At 42.9% G+C, this 18,206-nt stretch overlaps 1 protein-coding gene across 1 annotated transcript in view; it reads right to left on the reverse strand.

Moving 5' to 3' along the window:
- The window catches only part of LOC129854357 (synaptotagmin-9-like), a 47,322-nt gene that overhangs the window by 16,773 nt on the left and 12,343 nt on the right, over positions 1–18,206 (reverse strand). The window contains exon 3 of the mRNA XM_055921306.1: positions 17,082–17,640. Coding sequence (XP_055777281.1) covers positions 17,082–17,640 — 559 coding nt within the window. The remainder of the gene's footprint in view (positions 1–17,081; positions 17,641–18,206) is intronic.

The raw sequence follows: 18,206 nt of genomic DNA on the forward strand, positions 1-18,206 counted from the left end.
ATAAAAGTATATCCATCATTTGAACAACATTGAAAGCCCTCTCATACCCGGCCCACAGCAATACACTGGCTCTGGGATATGCAACTATTTCATTACTCACTCACTCAACTTTCCAAACATAACAAAGAAAAATAAACACACACCACACCATCCACACATACTGTGCCTTCTGTTTACTTAGTTTTTATCTTCACTATGTAGAAATAGTGCTTGTGTTCAATTAGTTATATGTGAAGATTTATAGAAAAACTATATTTTGTATTGTATTGTTACAATCAGTAACCGGGCTTGAATTGTGTTTATTTTCCTCATCTATGAGAACTTTGTAATTTTTAAAATAACCATGGAGTAATCTTTGTGTCTCTGAACAACTGGTTATCAATATATAGTTTATCTACGACGAGAGCTACTCGTTTCGCTTTTAATCTATTTTCTTTGAAAATTGGATACAGAACTTTGCGCCGTTCTGCAATTTCTTTCGGAAACTGATCATTCATGCCAATTTTGGTCCCAGCAAGTCTTTTACCCAGGCTTTTAACCATTATTTTATCTTTAAATGAAGCAAATTTGGCAACGATTGGGCGTTCGTACCTCTGCCCTCTCTGTCCGAGGCGGTGTACACGTTCAAGTAATCAAAACCTTCAAATAATCAAAACCTTAGTGTAACAATAGTTTTACTGAGTAATACTGAAGTCGTGCACAATTATCAGTTTCTATTTAGGTTTATGTCGCCCGTTCATTGTCAGTTAGAGACACAGTAGGACCCAAACACATAATCAGTGCTCTAACTCCCCTTGTGCTGGTCTGGAGCAAAGAAGTGGTGACGCAGGGTACCGTACTAAACCACAAATTACCTCTAAATCCCGCGGTGTAAGCTCTCAACTTTTAAAGGTGGAACCACTGTATATAGTACTGTAGTCCTACTAATGAATATCACTAGGCATTCCTAAGGCATCTTGATGCGTATGCAGCCTTGCACACCATCAGAAAACTTGGAAGCATTCTTTTTTTTACAGTTACTTTCTCCTTCCCAAACTAGATTAGTGAACACAAACAGAATGCCCCTCAGACTGTTAATAGCAGTGTGTTCTCCTGGTTTCTCTCTGCCGTCTACCATGCACGAGGGGGGGGGGGCGTTTGTTTTCTCCCAGAACCCCCTGTGGTGTTCCGTAATGAGGTCCCTGCGTCCTGTGACATTTACACGCCTCTCCCTAATTGTCTTCCTATCAGGTTGCTCAGGGGTGCAAGCAGGATGAGAAGGGTTAGATCCGTGTCCCAGGCACCCGGGGACCCCCGTAGGGCCTTCGCCAGCAGGAAATTGCATTTTAAGAGGGCAGGGGTGGGAAGGGGGTGACAGTAGGTGTAGGAGGCAACAGCGGGTGTAGGAGAAGGTGACGACTGTGCTCCACTGAGAGTCTCTGGTCATCACGTCGCCTCACAGCCCCAAATCTCACTGGCTTTACACATCCCAGCTAAAGTACAGCCTCGTAGAGACAATACACTGCTAACGCCAATGATCAAAGAAATAGCCATGGTTTCCAGTAACATAATCTATTTACAGTAGCTACTACTCTGCCTAGGAGAAGCTAAGTGAGTCCTACAATTGTGCAGTCATTCCTCTTTGTTTCAGTACATCAAAATTACATATAAAAGGATTTCTTCTATGGTCATGGCCTCAGCACAGATGTGGAATATAGCTGCACTTCCATTGAACTGTATAGGCCCTTCACACTAGAGACATAAAACAATGTACTGGATCCTGTGTTTGTCAGAGATGTCTTCTTATTGTGTGCTCATAGCTCTAAATCATTACAATGTGACAATGCTGCTGCCTCCTTTGTGCTGCATCTTCCCTGAGCAGAGGAACACAAACCTGAAATAGCACCCAGTCAGTTATACAGGCAAGCTGTCTCTGTTTCATTTATAACAATGACTCTGCATTCACCATCAACAGAAGCCTATGCTGTGCCGTGATTTTGACAAATGGCCAATATTGCAGCAGATAAGCAAACACCACTCTATAACCAGCAGGGCTGCTCTCCCGCGAGCCTAACAATCAGTTATACGTCAACTAAGCGGATATTGGTTTTGTGTGTGTGTGTTTGTGTATGTATGTGTGTTTGTGTATGTATGTGTGTTCGTGTGTGTGTGTGTGTGTGTGTGTGTGGGTGTGGGTGTGTGTGTGTGTGTGTGAGTGAATGCGCGTGTTTGTGTGTGTCTGTGTGCGTGTGTGTGCGCATTCCTGTCCGCCTGCGTGTATGTGTGTGTGGGGCGGCAGGTAGCCTAGCGCTTAAGAGCATTGGGCCAGGAACCGAAAGGTTGCTGGTTCAAATCCCTGAGCCGACCAGGTGAAAAATCTATCCCTTAACCCAAATTGCTCTTGATAAGTGTCTGCTCAATGACTAAAATGTAAAAGTATGCGTTGGCAAACAACAGAAGGTCAGACTTGGTTGAGACAACCCCCAAAGGATTGTAGAGAACCTGAAGGAGGGAATAAGGAAGAATGAATGTGCCAAAGACTAAAATACAGGATGTTTCACATTTAGAGGAGGCTGGTGGGAGGAGCTATAGGAGGACGGACAAATTTATACTGGCTGGAATGGAATGCTACATAATGAAACCATTTTGGACTCCGTTACATATTCCATTCCAACCATTACAACGAGCCTGTTCTCCTACAGCTCCTCCCACCAGCCTCCCTTGTTCACATTGCTTGATGAGGAAAACCAGTGAGAGGAAGACACAGGGATACATCCAGATGACTTTACAGTCTCTGTTACGGTTTTCCTCTACAGTCGGCAATCATCCCTGTCAAACTGGGCTGGTCCCAAGACAGTGAATAGAAATGGACAGAAATGCCACTAAGGCCACACAACAAGCAATGTATTTCGAATGACTTTGCTTTAAAATCCCAGGTAAACTTAATATCCAGGGTAACAGATCAATATGAACATAATAAATGTATCCCACAGGAGGCTATTCGAGTAACAATTTGTGTACTCAAACTATATGCAGAGGTCAGATGTAACCCCTGAATCTCCCTCCTACCCCATCTCTGCTCCAGCTTTCTGTCAGTCACTCTTATTGACCTCCATCAGGAATCCTTCCCTCTGATTGGTTGTCAGGCAGACAGATACATCACGCTACCCCACCATCATAGGGGTGTTAATGGGGGCCACTCATCTACAACAACACAAATAACAGGTCACATTCCCCACAACCACCTTGGATAGTCTTTAAATGGCAACCACAATCTAGCCTTAACAAGGCTATTCCTCAAAGAAAGATGGATTTGTGAAAATTACTTTTTTCAACTGTTAGAAAATCACAATAGCAATGCTCATCACATAAGTGCAAACACACAGGGTGCAACTTGCGACCACAAGGAACCATTTAAATATAAACAGGTTCTCCGGCACAAAATGCGTATCAGCCCATTAAAATTGTCGATTTACTTGCACATCACAGAACGGTAAGTTACAGCTGGTCCCATCAGATAATATGGCACACGTTAGCCCTATCCTAACCTCAATAGGTGGCATTGATTATTTCCTGGCACAAATTATTCATCAGCCTATCAAAGATCCTAGACTTTATATCCACCAACCGACAATGTGTTGTTTGACGTACTCGAAATAGGCCAAGCTACAAGTAAAACTGTACTTTCACTGTTTCTCTGACGCTTTCTGGGATGTCATTTGAACAACATCACTGCTCTACTATTTCGGGAGCCATGACTGTCATCGACGTCGTCTATGTTTGGTGTGCAGTGGTATCAGAGTGCAGTAGTAACACACACTCTGTCTACACATATTCAAAGTTAACACGCAGCTGGCAAACATAACAGCAGCTTACAACAGATCCAAAAGGCTGTGGAAATAACATTGATCTATACAACTCTACAATACAACTATGTCTAGCTAATGATGAAAGGGATGAGGAGTTATTTTGTCATTCAAGGCAAGTTGCTATCTTACAATAAATGTTCCATTTCAGAGAACCTGCTAAATTTCAAAGTAATTGAGGCGTGTTGTTATCTTACAATAACTGTGACATTTCAGAGAACCTGCTAAATTTCAAAGTAATTGAGGCGTGTTGTTATCTTACAATAACTGTTCCATTTCAGAGAACCTGCTAAATTTCAAAGTAATTGAGGCGTGTTGTTATCTTACAATAACTGTTCCATTTCAGAGAACCTGCTAAATTTCAAAGTAATTGAGGCGTGTTGTTATCTTACAATAACTGTTCCATTTCAGAGAACCTGCTAAATTTCAAAGTAATTGAGGCGTGTTGTTATCTTACAATAACTGTTCCATTTCAGAGAACCTGCTAAATTTCAAAGTAATTGAGGCGTTTTGTTATCTTACAATAACTGTTCCATTTCAGAGAACCTGCTAAATTTCAAAGTAATTGAGGCGTGTTGTTATCTTACAATAACTGTTCCATTTCAGAGAACCTGCTAAATTTCAAAGTAATTGAGGCGTGTTGTTATCTTACAATAACTGTTCCATTTCAGAGAACCTGCTAAATTTCAAAGTAATTGAGGCGTGTTGTTATCTTACAATAACTGTTCCATTTCAGAGAACCTGCTAAATTTCAAAGTAATTGAGGCGTTTTGTTATCTTACAATAACTGTGACATTTCAGAGAACCTGCTACATTTTCAAAGTAATTGAGGCGTTTTGTTATCTTACAATAACTGTTCCATTTCAGAGAACCTGCTAAATTTCAAAGTAATTGAGGCGTGTTGTTATCTTACAATAACTGTTCCATTTCAGAGAACCTGCTAAATTTCAAAGTAATTGAGGCGTTTTGTTATCTTACAATAACTGTTCCATTTCAGAGAACCTGCTAATTTTCAAAGTAATTGAGGCGTGTTGTTATCTTACAATAACTGTTCCATTTCAGAGAACCTGCTACATTTCCAAAGTAATTGAGGCGTGTTGTTATCTTACAATAACTGTTCCATTTCAGAGAACCTGCTAAATTTCAAAGTAATTGAGGCGTGTTGTTATCTTACAATAACTGTTCCATTTCAGAGAACCTGCTACATTTCCAAAGTAATTGAGGCGTGTTGTTATCTTACAATAACTGTTCCATTTCAGAGAACCTGCTACATTTCCAAAGTAATTGAGGCGTGTTGTTATCTTACAATAACTGTTCCATTTCAGAGAACCTGCTACATTTCCAAAGTAATTGAGGCGTGTTGTTATCTTACAATAACTGTTCCATTTCAGAGAACCTGCTACATTTCCAAAGTAATTGAGGCGTGTTGTTATCTTACAATAACTGTTCCATTTCAGAGAACCTGCTAAATTTCAAAGTAATTGAGGCGTGTTGTTATCTTACAATAACTGTTCCATTTCAGAGAACCTGCTAAATTTCAAAGTAATTGAGGCGTGTTGTTATCTTACAATAACTGTTCCATTTCAGAGAACCTGCTAAATTTCAAAGTAATTGAGGCGTGTTGTTATCTTACAATAACTGTTCCATTTCAGAGAACCTGCTACATTTTCAAAGTAATTGAGGCGTTTTGTTATCTTACAATAACTGTTCCATTTCAGTGCAACTGGCATGTTGTAAAGAATAACATTCCGTCCCCATGTATATCTTCCCCATTATACCGAACACTGATACAGCTGGTCAGTGAGGATTTGCCTGTGTGATTCTGTCAGCTATGTGAGGAGATGTGGATATGATTGCCTCAGGTTGTGAAAGAAGGAAGAGATGAATGATCTTGTCAGCTTTATGAGACACACTCCTCCCTCTTTCTCAGTAACACTTCAGCGGGGTTGTTTCATACTGTCTCACCCTTCATCTCACTCTTTTTTTTGTTCTTTCTCTTTTCCCCTTGAGTAGTGGTGCAGAGAGAGGGAAGATAGAATATATTGGGTGGACACAGTGTTATAGACACTAGAGAGTAGTCCTGTCAGGTTTCTTTGTTTCTTCTGATCTATGATAATATAAGTGTGCTCTGACATTTTTCACTGGGTCTAGACTCTGACTGGCTACATGATAGCTTTGGAGGTAATGCGTTACTTATAACTGGAGGATCTCTGGTTCAAGCCCCCTCATCAGCCACAACAGTTTTACCTTCAAGACCCTAACAATCTCCTCCGATATGCAGGTGTATTCATGTCACAGTACACAGTGAGCGGTTAACACTAGTGTACATAATAAACTGTAGCTAGACTCTGTATGAGCGGGTTGTCATTTGCAGTAAATTGTTGTGTTGGAGGCCATGTGCTTGCTTATGAGAGTCAAGAGAAAGCCATTTCACTGGGCTGGGTCTGTGAACTGTTCTCAAATAAAATAAAATAAAATGTTATTTGTCACATGCGCCAAATACAACACGTGTAGACCTTACAGTGAAATTCTTATTTACAAGCCCTTAACCAACAATGCTTTAAGAAGTTAATTAAGAAAGAAAATAAATAAAAATAAGTGTTAAGTAAAAAATAGATAATACACAAATTGAAATTAGAAAATAAAAGTAACAAATAATTAAACAGCAGCAGTAAAATAACAAGCAAGGCTATATACAGGGGGTATACCGGTACAGAGTCAATGTGCGGGGGCACTGGTTAGTTGAGGTAATTGAGGTAGTATGTACATGTAGGTAGAGTTAAAGTGACTATGCATAGATTATAAACAGAGAGCAGCAGCAGTGTAAAAGAGGGTTCTGGGTAGCCCTTTGATTAGCTTATGGCTTGGGGGTAGAAGCTGTTAAGAAGCCGTTTGGACCAAGACTTGGTACCGCTTGCCGTGCGGGAGCAGAGAGAACAGTCTATGACTAGGGTGGCTGGAGTCTTTGACAATTTTTAGGGCCTTCCTCTGACACCGCCTGATATAGAGGTCCTGGATGGCAGGAAGCTTGGCCCCAGTGATGTACTGGGCTGTACGCACTACCCTCTGTAGTGCCTTGTGGTCGGAGGCCATACCAGGCAGTGATGCAACCAGTCAGGATGCTCTCAATGGTGCAGCTGTAGAACCTTTTGAGGATCTGAGGACCCATGCCAAATCTTTTCAGTCCCCTGGGATAGGCTTTGCCGTGCCCTCTTCACAACTGTCTTAGTGTGTTTGGACCATGATATTTTGTTGGTGATGTGGACACAAAGGAACTTGAAGCTCTCAACCTGTTCCACTGCAGCCCCGGTGATGAGAATGGGGGCGTGCTCGGTCCTCCTTTTCTTGTAGTCCACAATCATCTCCTTTGTCTTGATCATGCTGAGGGAGAGGTTGTTGTCCTGGCACCATACAACCTGGTCTCTGACCTCCTCCCTATAGGCTGTCTCATCGTTGTCGGTGATCAGGCCTACCACTGTTGTGTCATCGGCAAACTTAATGATGGTCTTGGAGTCGTGCCTGGCCATGCAGTCATGAGTTAACAGGGATTACAGGAGGGGACTGAGCACGCACCCCTGAGGGGCCCCCTTGTTGAGGATCAGAGTGGCGGATGTGTTGTTACCTACCCTTACCACCTGGGGGCGGCCAGTCAGGAAGTCCAGGATCCAGTTGCAGATGGAGGTGTTTATTCCCAGGGTCCTTAGCTTGACAGAGCATCTTAGACAGATATCATGTGGTTTGGTTTGGGCTTGAACTGTTCCAGAGAGCTTCATGTGCCCTCAGGCTAAGGAACGCTAACAACAAGAAGCTCTACACAAACAAGACTATTGCAATCCAATTGTAATATCATTGTGAAAATAAAATATAAAGATAAAAAACTATAAATGTATAACTTACAGGCTATAACTAGGCCCAGCGTTTTCCTGGTCAGGTTACATGGTCAGGAAAACTCCTGGTCTTAGTCATGAGGGATGTATGATTTCTTGGTCTTGGTCTTGGGTAGGGCTGCTCCCTGTTGTTGCTGGGGCTCCAGACTTAGTGGGAGGCCCGGTCCAGCCCTAGACAGGCTTTAGTGATTAATGGATGCCATCACCATCTCTGTGTCAACCTGTCAAAGCTGCCTCCCTCTCACTGACAGCCGAGATTTAGGTCACTCCCCTCTGAAATGAAGCTCTCCATCCTGCTATGTGTATGCAAACATAAACATGCACAGAAGCACATGTGGCGCACGCATGCACACTCACACTCCCGCACACAAACACACACACACATGCACACTCACACTCCCGCACACAAACACACACACACATGCACACACACACACACATCCAAATACCACTGCTCTCAATTGTGTGCCTGCTGTCAAATGAAATACCATGAGCTTGATACTGAGATTTTTGTCCTTCCCAATTATAGATACACTCAGAGCTAATGACCCATGTTACCAGACAACCCCTCACTGGCACAGTATTTAGGTCATCTTCCTAAATAACGGCTCGATCAAAGTGGCAAAGATATTTTAAAGTTTAATTGAACTTATCAAAGACTCAATATGAGTGACCATTTATTAATTACTACCTACACTGAGTCTGCCTTCAACTATATACTTTTATTTATCTGCCCAGCCTACTACCTAGAAACTACTAGGAAAAAAATATTTTGGGATTCTAGTTAGAACCCTTTTTGGTTCCTGTTAGAACTGTTTTTTATAAGAGTGTATTCATATTATTATTTAGTCGAACATTAGAATTCATGGTTACAGTAGAGCTCATCAGAGATGCTGGGTACACCGTCATCTCAACGTCATCACCCAGAGAGAGAGAACCAATTGCCTGATTACCAGACAGGTGAGGTGGAGGCGGAGGAGGCAGAGCTGAGGGGAGGAAGGAGGTGAGAGAGAGGAGGCAGAGCTGAGGGGAGGAAGGAGGTGAGAGAGAGGAGGCAGAGGAGGTGAGGGGAGGAAGGAGGTGAGAGAGAGGAGGCAGAGGAGGTGAGGGGAGGAAGGAGGTGAGAGAGAGGAGGCAGAGGAGCTGAGGGGAGGAAGGAGGTGAGAGAGAGGAGGCAGAGGAGGTGAGGGGAGGAAGGAGGTGAGAGAGAGGAGGCAGAGGAGGTGAGGGGAGGAAGGAGGTGAGAGAGAGGAGGCAGAGGAGGGGAGGGGAGGAAGGAGGTGAGAGAGAGGAGGCAGAGGAGGTGAGGGGAGGAAGGAGGTGAGAGAGAGGAGGCAGAGGAGGTGAGGGGAGGAAGGAGGTGAGAGAGAGGAGGCAGAGGAGGTGAGGGGAGGAAGGAGGTGAGAGAGAGGAGGCAGAGGAGGTGAGGGGGAGAAGGAGGTGAGAGAGAGGAGGCAGAGGAGGTGAGGGGAGGAAGGAGGTGAGAGAGAGGAGGCAGAGCTGAGGGGAGGAAGGAGGTGAGAGAGAGGAGGCAGAGCTGAGGGGAGGAAGGAGGTGAGAGAGAGGAGGCAGAGCTGAGGGGAGGAAGGAGGTGAGAGAGAGGAGGCAGAGCTGAGGGGAGGAAGGAGGTGAGAGAGAGGAGGCAGAGCTGAGGGGAGGAAGGAGGTGAGAGAGAGGAGGCAGAGCTGAGGGGAGGAAGGAGGTGAGGGGATGGAGGTAGGGTTCAGTTGTGTCACAGAGCATCCAATTAAACCACACTGAGACAGTCAGACACACGCACACACATGGTCAATATGTTAGACAACCAATTATGTGAGACAAGAAGATAGCAGTGGAGGGGAGAGGAGAGTAGAGCAATGAAGAGAGAGAGAGAGCAGAGTAGGAGGGGGGACAGGAGAGGACGGCTGATGTTAACAAGGCAGCAGAAGGCCTGCATTCAGATAATTACCACTGAGTACACTCTGAAACCCAACCTTTACATCCAAAACCCCAGGGCCTCAATAAAAGATCTCTATGTGAATGTAGCCCAGCACTAACACAGGATTCTACCAATCAGCAGGGCATTGGTGGAATCAGTGCTGGAAAAGTCTGCACACCCTCTATGTAGCTTTGCAGGAGTAGGGCTGGCCAGCCCTGACTTACACTATGCAACCAGCCACATTGGCTGGAACAAAAGTCTACAGCCAGGGCCAGAGTAGGATTGACCACCCCTGGTCTAAGTGCCTTTGAGTTCCATTGATATGGGTTGAAGGGAAGGATAGGTCATTAGCTATCCCTATTATTCTCCAGGCAACAGGGCACAGGGCTCTAACACAGTCATCCTGAAGGAATAATGAGTCACCTAGAGTCAGGTCACCTGGGTTCCAAACTCATGAAAGTCAAAAAGGTCGCTGTTCAAACAAACTTCAAGACTTGTATCACTATTAAAGGTACAGAATCACCTGAACCCCAACACAGAGGACAGAATAACCGGCTCATGAATTATTATTATGCATGCTGTCAACATTTGCATGCTTTCCTTGCACTGTGACTGTATCTCAAACCTGTGTGTACATGAATGCTCTGAGTGGGTGTTCATTCATCTGTGACAAATGTCATCATATATCAGTGTGTGTGAGGGTGTTCTCTTCATCAGCTACGCCTCATTGATTCAGCACTGACCTCCCTGGAATAATATGAATCGTATTTTATAATCAATGAGAGGGGAGAGCTCTGATAAATGCCAGTTCCATATGACATGAAAAACACAGACAGGATCAATGGTCACATCACAGCTACTGTAGCTCACACACTCACACACTGAGAAAGTCGCTGGTCAATCAATGGAATCACTGAAGACAGGGCCTACCTGCGATTTCCCACAACAAGACAGGTCTGTCTGATCTTACACAGCTTTGAAAAGGATTGCTGATTAAACATCTCTATTCTAAGAAGACATAATGGGGAGAAGAGGTTGGAGGGTGTCATAAAAAAAATGCAGGAGACAGCATTCTACAGAAAAAAGTAGAGAGAAAAAAAGTTTTTTTTAAATGTACATGCACATTTTCTCCTCTCCTCGACTGCATGTGCTGCTGCAGGAAGGGGGGCATTGCCTAAGCAACCAAATACTTGTTTGCTACAACACCTTGCTTGTTTCAGCAAAGAGTCCAAACCCACTGCCTCCAGGTCATCTATAAGTCTTTGCTAGGTAAAGCCCCACCTTATCTCAGCTCACTGGTCACCATAGCAACCCCCCCCCCCCGTAGCACACGCTCCAGCAGGTGTATTTCTCTCGCCACCCCCAAAGCCAACACCTACTTTGGCCTCCTTTCCTTCCTGTTCTCTGCTGCCAATGACTTGAACGAATTGCAAAATCCACTGAAACTGGAGACTTACATCTCCCTCACTAACTATAAGCATCAGCTGTCAGAGCAGCTTACCGATCTCTGCACCTGTACATAGACAACCTGTAAATAGCCCACCCAACTACTTCATCCCCATATTGTTATCTTTTTGCTCTTTTGTACCCCACTATCTCTACTTGCACATCATCATCTGCACATCTATCACTCCAGTGTTAATGCTAAATTGTAATTATTTCGCCACTATGGCCTATTTATTGCCTTTCTACATTTGCACACACTGTGTATAGATTTTTCTATTGTGTTATTGACTGTACGATTGTTTATCCCATGTGTAACTCTGTGTTGTTGTTTTTGTCACACTACTTTGCTTTGTTTTGGCCAGGTTGCAGTTGAACTTGTTCTCAACTGGCCTACCTGGTTAAATAAAGGCGAAATAAAAAATAAATAAAAATGTTACCGCAGAAATGGACTCGACCGCACAAATGCCCGGCTGTCCGGTCCCATTTTCTTTTTTCTTTAGACAGTTATTTTATTTTCATGGTCTTCATCCATAACTGTCGGTTAGAAGGTTATACAGTACTTGTAGTTGTGCCAGCGCTAAGAGTGACAGACATACAGTACCAGTCAGAAGTTTGGACACAGCTACTCATTCCAGGGTTTTTCTTTATTTTTACTATTTTCTACATTGTAGAATAATAGTGAAGACATAAAAAAAACTATGAAATAACACATATGGAATCATGTAGTAACAAAAAAGTGTTAAACAAATCAAAATATGTTTTATATTTGAGATTCTTCAAAGTAGACACTTTGCATTTATGACAGCTTTGCACACTCTTGGTCTTCTCTCAACCAGCTTCACCTGGAATGCTTTTCCAACAGTCTTGAAGGAGTTCCCACATATGCTTAGCACTCGTTGGCTGCTTTTGAATGGTATTGTATTTTTACACAAACACACACTGAACTTTCCATCACACAAACACACACAGAGCTGTCAGTTGTCTAATTTGCGCGGCACTGTGATGAGCACTCATTCCTGACGACCTCAGGCATCATCACCATGGGCCCATTTAGCTCTGCTGAATGAGGTTAGGACCTAGTGGAAAGGAGCTGAGATGGGGTGAATTGGTAAGATTAGTGCTTAATGCTAATACTAATGGAAATGCCTCTGTGTCCTTCACCAGGGTCCACTGGATGGAACAATGCAGAGAACGTGATTATGAGTTATCTTCCTGAAGGAGACAATGCTTCACTACTGAGAGATGAGAAACTAGCAAGCACGAGTACAGGTAGGGCCCTAGGGGTGCTGGAGCACCTGCCCATTTTGGTGGTGTTTTATTTTTTGTCTCTTTTCCTATTTATTTTGTGTCTCTTCTCCCGAGTGGCGCAGCGGTCTAAGGCACTGCATCTCAGTGCTAAAGGCGTCACTACAGACCCTGGTTTGATTCCTGGCTGTATCAAAACTGGCCGTGATTGGGAGTCCCATAGGTCAGCACAATTCTCCCAGCGTCGTCCGGGTTAGGGTTTGGCCGGGGTAGGCCGTCATTGTAAAGAAGAATTCGTTCTTACCCGACTTGCCTAGTTAAATAAAGGTTCAATAAAAAAGCTATATAGTCCCCAAAATCTGTAGTAGAAAAGATTATCTATATACTGACCAGGGAGCCCCCAATCATTTTTACATAGAAGCCTGTGATATAACACACCAATCTCTCGGGATTTCCAGCCCCTCCACTATCTCAGCCAATCATGGCTAGCCTGGAAGAATCCTGTATTTCTCCCTATATGCAATTTTATAGGGAACTAGTGTCAAATGCATAGGATCCTGTAACCAGTCACATATGTGCAGCATAAAATCTGAGGAGAAACACAATGATGTGTAGGCTAACTGAAATTAGACTCAACTTAATAACATGTTTGCACCATATGGATTAATGACTCCTATTTTCCTTTGTGGGATTCCAACACTAGGTATTTCAATATTTGCCCAAATATATGAACTTCATATTGCCCCAGACCTATCAGAATAATACATCAGTGTCTCTCATTAGGCTCAGTGTAGTAACAATGATCTGATACTATACTCCAGGTTGAAGAAACGTTCTATTGACCAGCACCAGAACTACAGTAGGACAGAACAAAGTAATCATAAGAGAAATCCTCTTTGAATAAGTGGGGATCTATTCGCTCCACGCACCAGCTAACTCTTCTAATTTCTCCCCAACTGTCAGCTCAGTGAGCTGGCTAGCAGTCATTTCTGTTTTCTCCACGTTAAAACACTCTTTCTTGGGTACAGTTGAAGTCAGAAGTTTACATACACCTAGGTTGGAGTCATTAATTAAAACTTGTTTTTCAACCACTCCAAAAATTTCTTGTTAACAAACTATAGTTTTGGCAAGTCGGTTAGGACATCTACTTTGTGCATGACACAAGTAATTAGTCAAACAATTGTTTACAGACAGAATATTTCACTTATAATTTACTGTATCACAATTCCAGTAGGTCAGAAGTTTACATACGCTGAGTTGACTGTGCCTATAAATGGCTTGGAAAATTCCAGAATATGATGTAAAGGCTTTAGAAGCTTCTGATATGCTAATGGACATCATTTGAGTCAATTGGAGGAGTACCTGTGGATGTATTTCAAGGCCTACCTTCAAACTCAGTGCCTCTTTGCTTGACATCATGGGAAAATCAAAAGAAATCAGCCAAGACCTCCACACGTCTGGTTCATCCTTGGGAGCAGTTTCCAAATGCCTGAAGGTGCAACGTTCATCGATACAAACAATAGTACGCAAGTATAAACACCATGGGACCACGCAGCCGTCATACCACTCAGGAAGGAGACACGTTCTGTCTCCTAGAGATGAACGTACTTTGGTGCGAAAAGTGCAAATCAACAACAAAGGACCTTGTGAAGATGCTGGAGGAAACAGGTACAAAAGTATTTATATCCACAGTAAAAAGAGTCCTATATCGACATAACCTGAAAGGCCGCTCAGCAAGGAAGAAGCCACTGCTCCAAAACCGAAAAAAAAGCCAGACTACGGTTTGCAACTGCACATGGAGACAAAGATCGTACTTTTTGGAGAAATGTCCTCTGGTCTGATGAAACAAAAATAGAACTGTTTGGCCATAATGACCACTGTTACGTTTGAAGGAAAAAGGGGAATGCTTGCAAGCCGAAGAACACCATCCCAACCATGAAGCACGGGGGTGGCAGCAATCATGTTGTGGGGGTGCTTTGCTGCAGGAGGGACTGGTACACTTCAGAAAATAGATGGCATCATGAGAAAGGAAAATAATGCGGAAAAATTGAAGCAACATCTCAAGACATCAGTCAGGAAGTTAAAGCTTGGTCGCAAGTGGGTCTTCCAAATGGACAATGACCCCAAGCATACTTCCAAAGTTGTGGCAAAATGGCTTAAGGACAACAAAGTCAAGGTATTGGAGAGGCCATCACAAAGCCCTGACCTCAATCCTATAGAAAATTTGTGGGCAGAACGGAAAGAGCGTGTGCCAGCGAGGAGGCCTACAAACCTGACTCAGTTACACCAGCTCTGTCAGGAGGAATGGGACAATATCCACCTAACTTATTGTGGGAAGCTTGTGGAAGGTACCCGAAATGTTTGACCCAATTTGAACAATTTAAAGGCAATGCTACCAAATACTAATTGACTGTATGTGAACTTCTGACCCACTGGGAATGTGATGAAAGACATAAAAGCTGAAATAAATCCTTCTCTCTACTATTTTTCACATTCTTAAAATAAAGTGGTGATCCTAACTGACCTAAGACAGGGAATTTTTACAAGGATGAAATGTCAGGAATTGTGAAAAACTGAGTTTAAATGTATTTGGCTAAGGTGTATGTAAACTTCCGACTTCAACTGTAGGTCTTCACTGTCAGACGTCTCCTGCCGACTTATTTCTCCCACAAATGAAACACATTGGGCTCAATTTTAACAAACCTAATGCAATGGTAAATCTAAGCGCATGCGGTAGCAATATAGGTTCAGTGGTGTGACCATAATATTTTTGCTGTTATCACGATCACAATTATCGGCGCACTTGCTGGCATTGGTGCGAAAAGGCTGTGTTTTGATGAATGAACAAGTTATGGGTGTGTTGAGTCTTGGCGTGCTCCCTGAACGTGCTCCCTGGTGAAATATGTGGCTGCTTCAAGTTGTGTATTTACTGTATTTTATGTATTGCCTTGGAATCAACTACAATTCCAATGTTAGTCCATTAAAGCTTCTTAAATAGCTTACAGAAACTAAATAACTAAATGTAGACCTATCTTTGCTAAACACGTTAACTTGAACCCATTTTCAGTCTATATTGTTCTAGGTTATTGCTTGGCTTCAAAAGCATTCACAGTGATATACGGGCTAGGCCTACTGTAAATTGCTTTATGGCTGAGCAGGGACATGCCAAATATTGTCAATAAGCAAGATTAAATTCATTATTGATAAGGCCTAAAAATAGAACACATAATTATAATCAAGTTCTAAACAAAATGAAATAACAACTTGTTTTAAATAGGCTATGTCACACTTACAGGCACCATCATTTCTCCCCATGGCCATATAATATTAAAACAAAGAAGACTATGGAGGGTTTAACGGAACATCGTAACTTTTCACAGTAGCTGGACAAAGATCCAATATAGAGCGAAAGGGAGAATGTCCATTCACCGTCATACTGCTCCCAAATCGGCCTATGCTTTATGAACATAATCGGATCCATCTTACAGATCAGGTCCCATTCACACATCTGCAGAAGTTGCATTGCAGGTGTGCCACAGACATTGTAACCATTAAACCAGACAGGTGAATCATTCCAATAAGATCGGTTGTAATAAAATGAAAACAGCAATCCATTTTTTTAAACAACAACAATAAATAAATATAAAATGTATTTTATAATTCTATCATAAAATCTCCAGGATAAAAAAGACACACATTGCAGTTGAACCAGCCTTCATTATAGTAGGCCTAAGGGAGGGCTTGGGTTCTGAACATATAAAATGGAAAACAAGCAATTTTCAGGTATAGATAACTTCTAAATACAAGGTTCACCGGTATTCACCAAGGTTCTCATCTCTCTATTCATGATGGGCATTGACACATAGCCTATATCATACATTTCTTTTTTAACACGTCCACACGGGACTTGCATAGCTAAAATAAAGTGGGCTTGCCTATAATGCATAGATGAAAAGGGAATGTCAGTTCACAGTTTTACTCCTCTCAAACTTTATACTTTAATAAAGTTTTGGTAATTAAGATTTATAACCAAGCGGTCCCAGGAGCCAAACCCTTTATCGAGTTTTGACTACTTCGCAATGGCATTAGGCAGGACTACAAAAAGCCTTGATTGAGAGGAGGTGAGGCTATGCTTGGTTTCTAACAAAATAAAATGAGAAAAACGTATAATTGTTATTTTTCTGTTTCTAAATTTGAAGTATATGCAGGTGCCAAAAGCACATTAGGCTAAACTTGTGCCATGCGCAAATGGGCAGTGTGTGTCACAGCTGGATAGGCTGCGTTTATGCTGTCAAAATACATGCCATAACCAACTGCTAAAACCAGCATTTGATTGGTCTTACATATACCTAACAGTGCTGCCTCAAATTAGCCCTTTGGATCATGTTTTTAAGGACACAAATATTTCCACCCCTCCCATCGGAGCACAAGCAAGCTGATATAAGGCAGGTAAATTGCCGAACCCGGCATTAGGGCTGGAAAATGCCAGTTCGCCAGTTTTTACATGACGAAATTGCAAACTAACACACGTTTGACACAAGCGCCGCCTTAACGCTGCCGAAAATAGAGCCCATTTTCTCTATTGCAGATGAAGCGACTCACTGATAGCTTACTGTGGCTCATCTTAAAAAATGTATATGAGGCATTCAACCAGAGGAAAGTGCCGTAAAAATGGCTAATCTGAAATTAATATTCTGCTATAGTTATAATTTAGTGATCAAACAGAACGTGTTGACTCACCGTGGAGACGTACTGGATGTCCCGGCAAAGCTTTGTCTCTGCAGGGAAGTCCACCAGATCCAGGAAGTTGTCCACCACCACCTGGCCGATGATATCGTGGCGCGAGAAGCGATCAAAGTCGTAGACACTGAAGTGCAGCTTGCGCATCGGCAGCTCAGCGTACTCCACGGGGAACAGGAATACCTCATCGAACACGGGGTTGAGCGTCTTGCGGTGAACCTTGGTCTGGTGCTTGGTCTGCCGGTCCGGTAGTAGGTAGATCTTGACGTATGGGTCCGAGGTCCCCAATAAGTCCTTGGCGGGGAGATCCTGCGCCTTGTGGATCTTGACGATTAGTTGCTCCAGGTCACAGTCGAACTTGAGAATGAAGTGTAGGCGTCCACAGCCTCCGCCCCGCCGGCCCCCCTCATCCCCTTCCAGGGAGCGCTGCTTGTAAAGCTCTGGTTTGAGACGGCCCAGACCCAGGCCCATCCCAGTCAGAGAGTCCTGTCTCTGGAACTGGGCCACGTTAAAGTCCGGGTTGGACCTGTTTACGGATAATCTACGGATAGAGTCAGACCTGTGTAGAGGACAGACAGAAAGAGACACATTACCATTGTCAGCATAGGTGAGAGGAGACACACAGAGAGACCGCAAATGTGTATTTGATACAACAACAGAGTACCTGAATATAATAGACAAAGGCTTTCTGCAAATATGACCATTACGGCTCAAGCAACAATCGACAAAAATAACAATTCACTGTACTCGGTTTTTGGCTGAGCAGCGGATAGACTTTCCTTCAAACACAAACAAATTACTTAAAACTAAAGTGAAACTCATTGATATAAAGAGTGTCTGTGGTTAGAATTGCTCATAGAACATTGTTTGCTGTAGAGGACGTGACTCCACAAGACTCAATGGGATAGCTGCCTTACAGCTGCTGGGTTGCTATGTCTGAGCTTCTGTTCAATGTTCTAAACCTGGTTAATGCTAGAACTTCCCAACTGCCTCTTTTGTGTCACACAGGGCTTTAACAACGAAGTGAGTCATGGTTTCTACCTATGTGTGGAAGAGTTTACAATGTTTTGAAGGTGAAATTAAGAATCTGGAGAAAATTATTTCAAATTAATGAATGGGCTGTCG

Source organism: Salvelinus fontinalis, chromosome 4, assembly GCF_029448725.1.
Source record: "Salvelinus fontinalis isolate EN_2023a chromosome 4, ASM2944872v1, whole genome shotgun sequence".
Lineage (NCBI taxonomy): Eukaryota > Metazoa > Chordata > Actinopteri > Salmoniformes > Salmonidae > Salvelinus > Salvelinus fontinalis.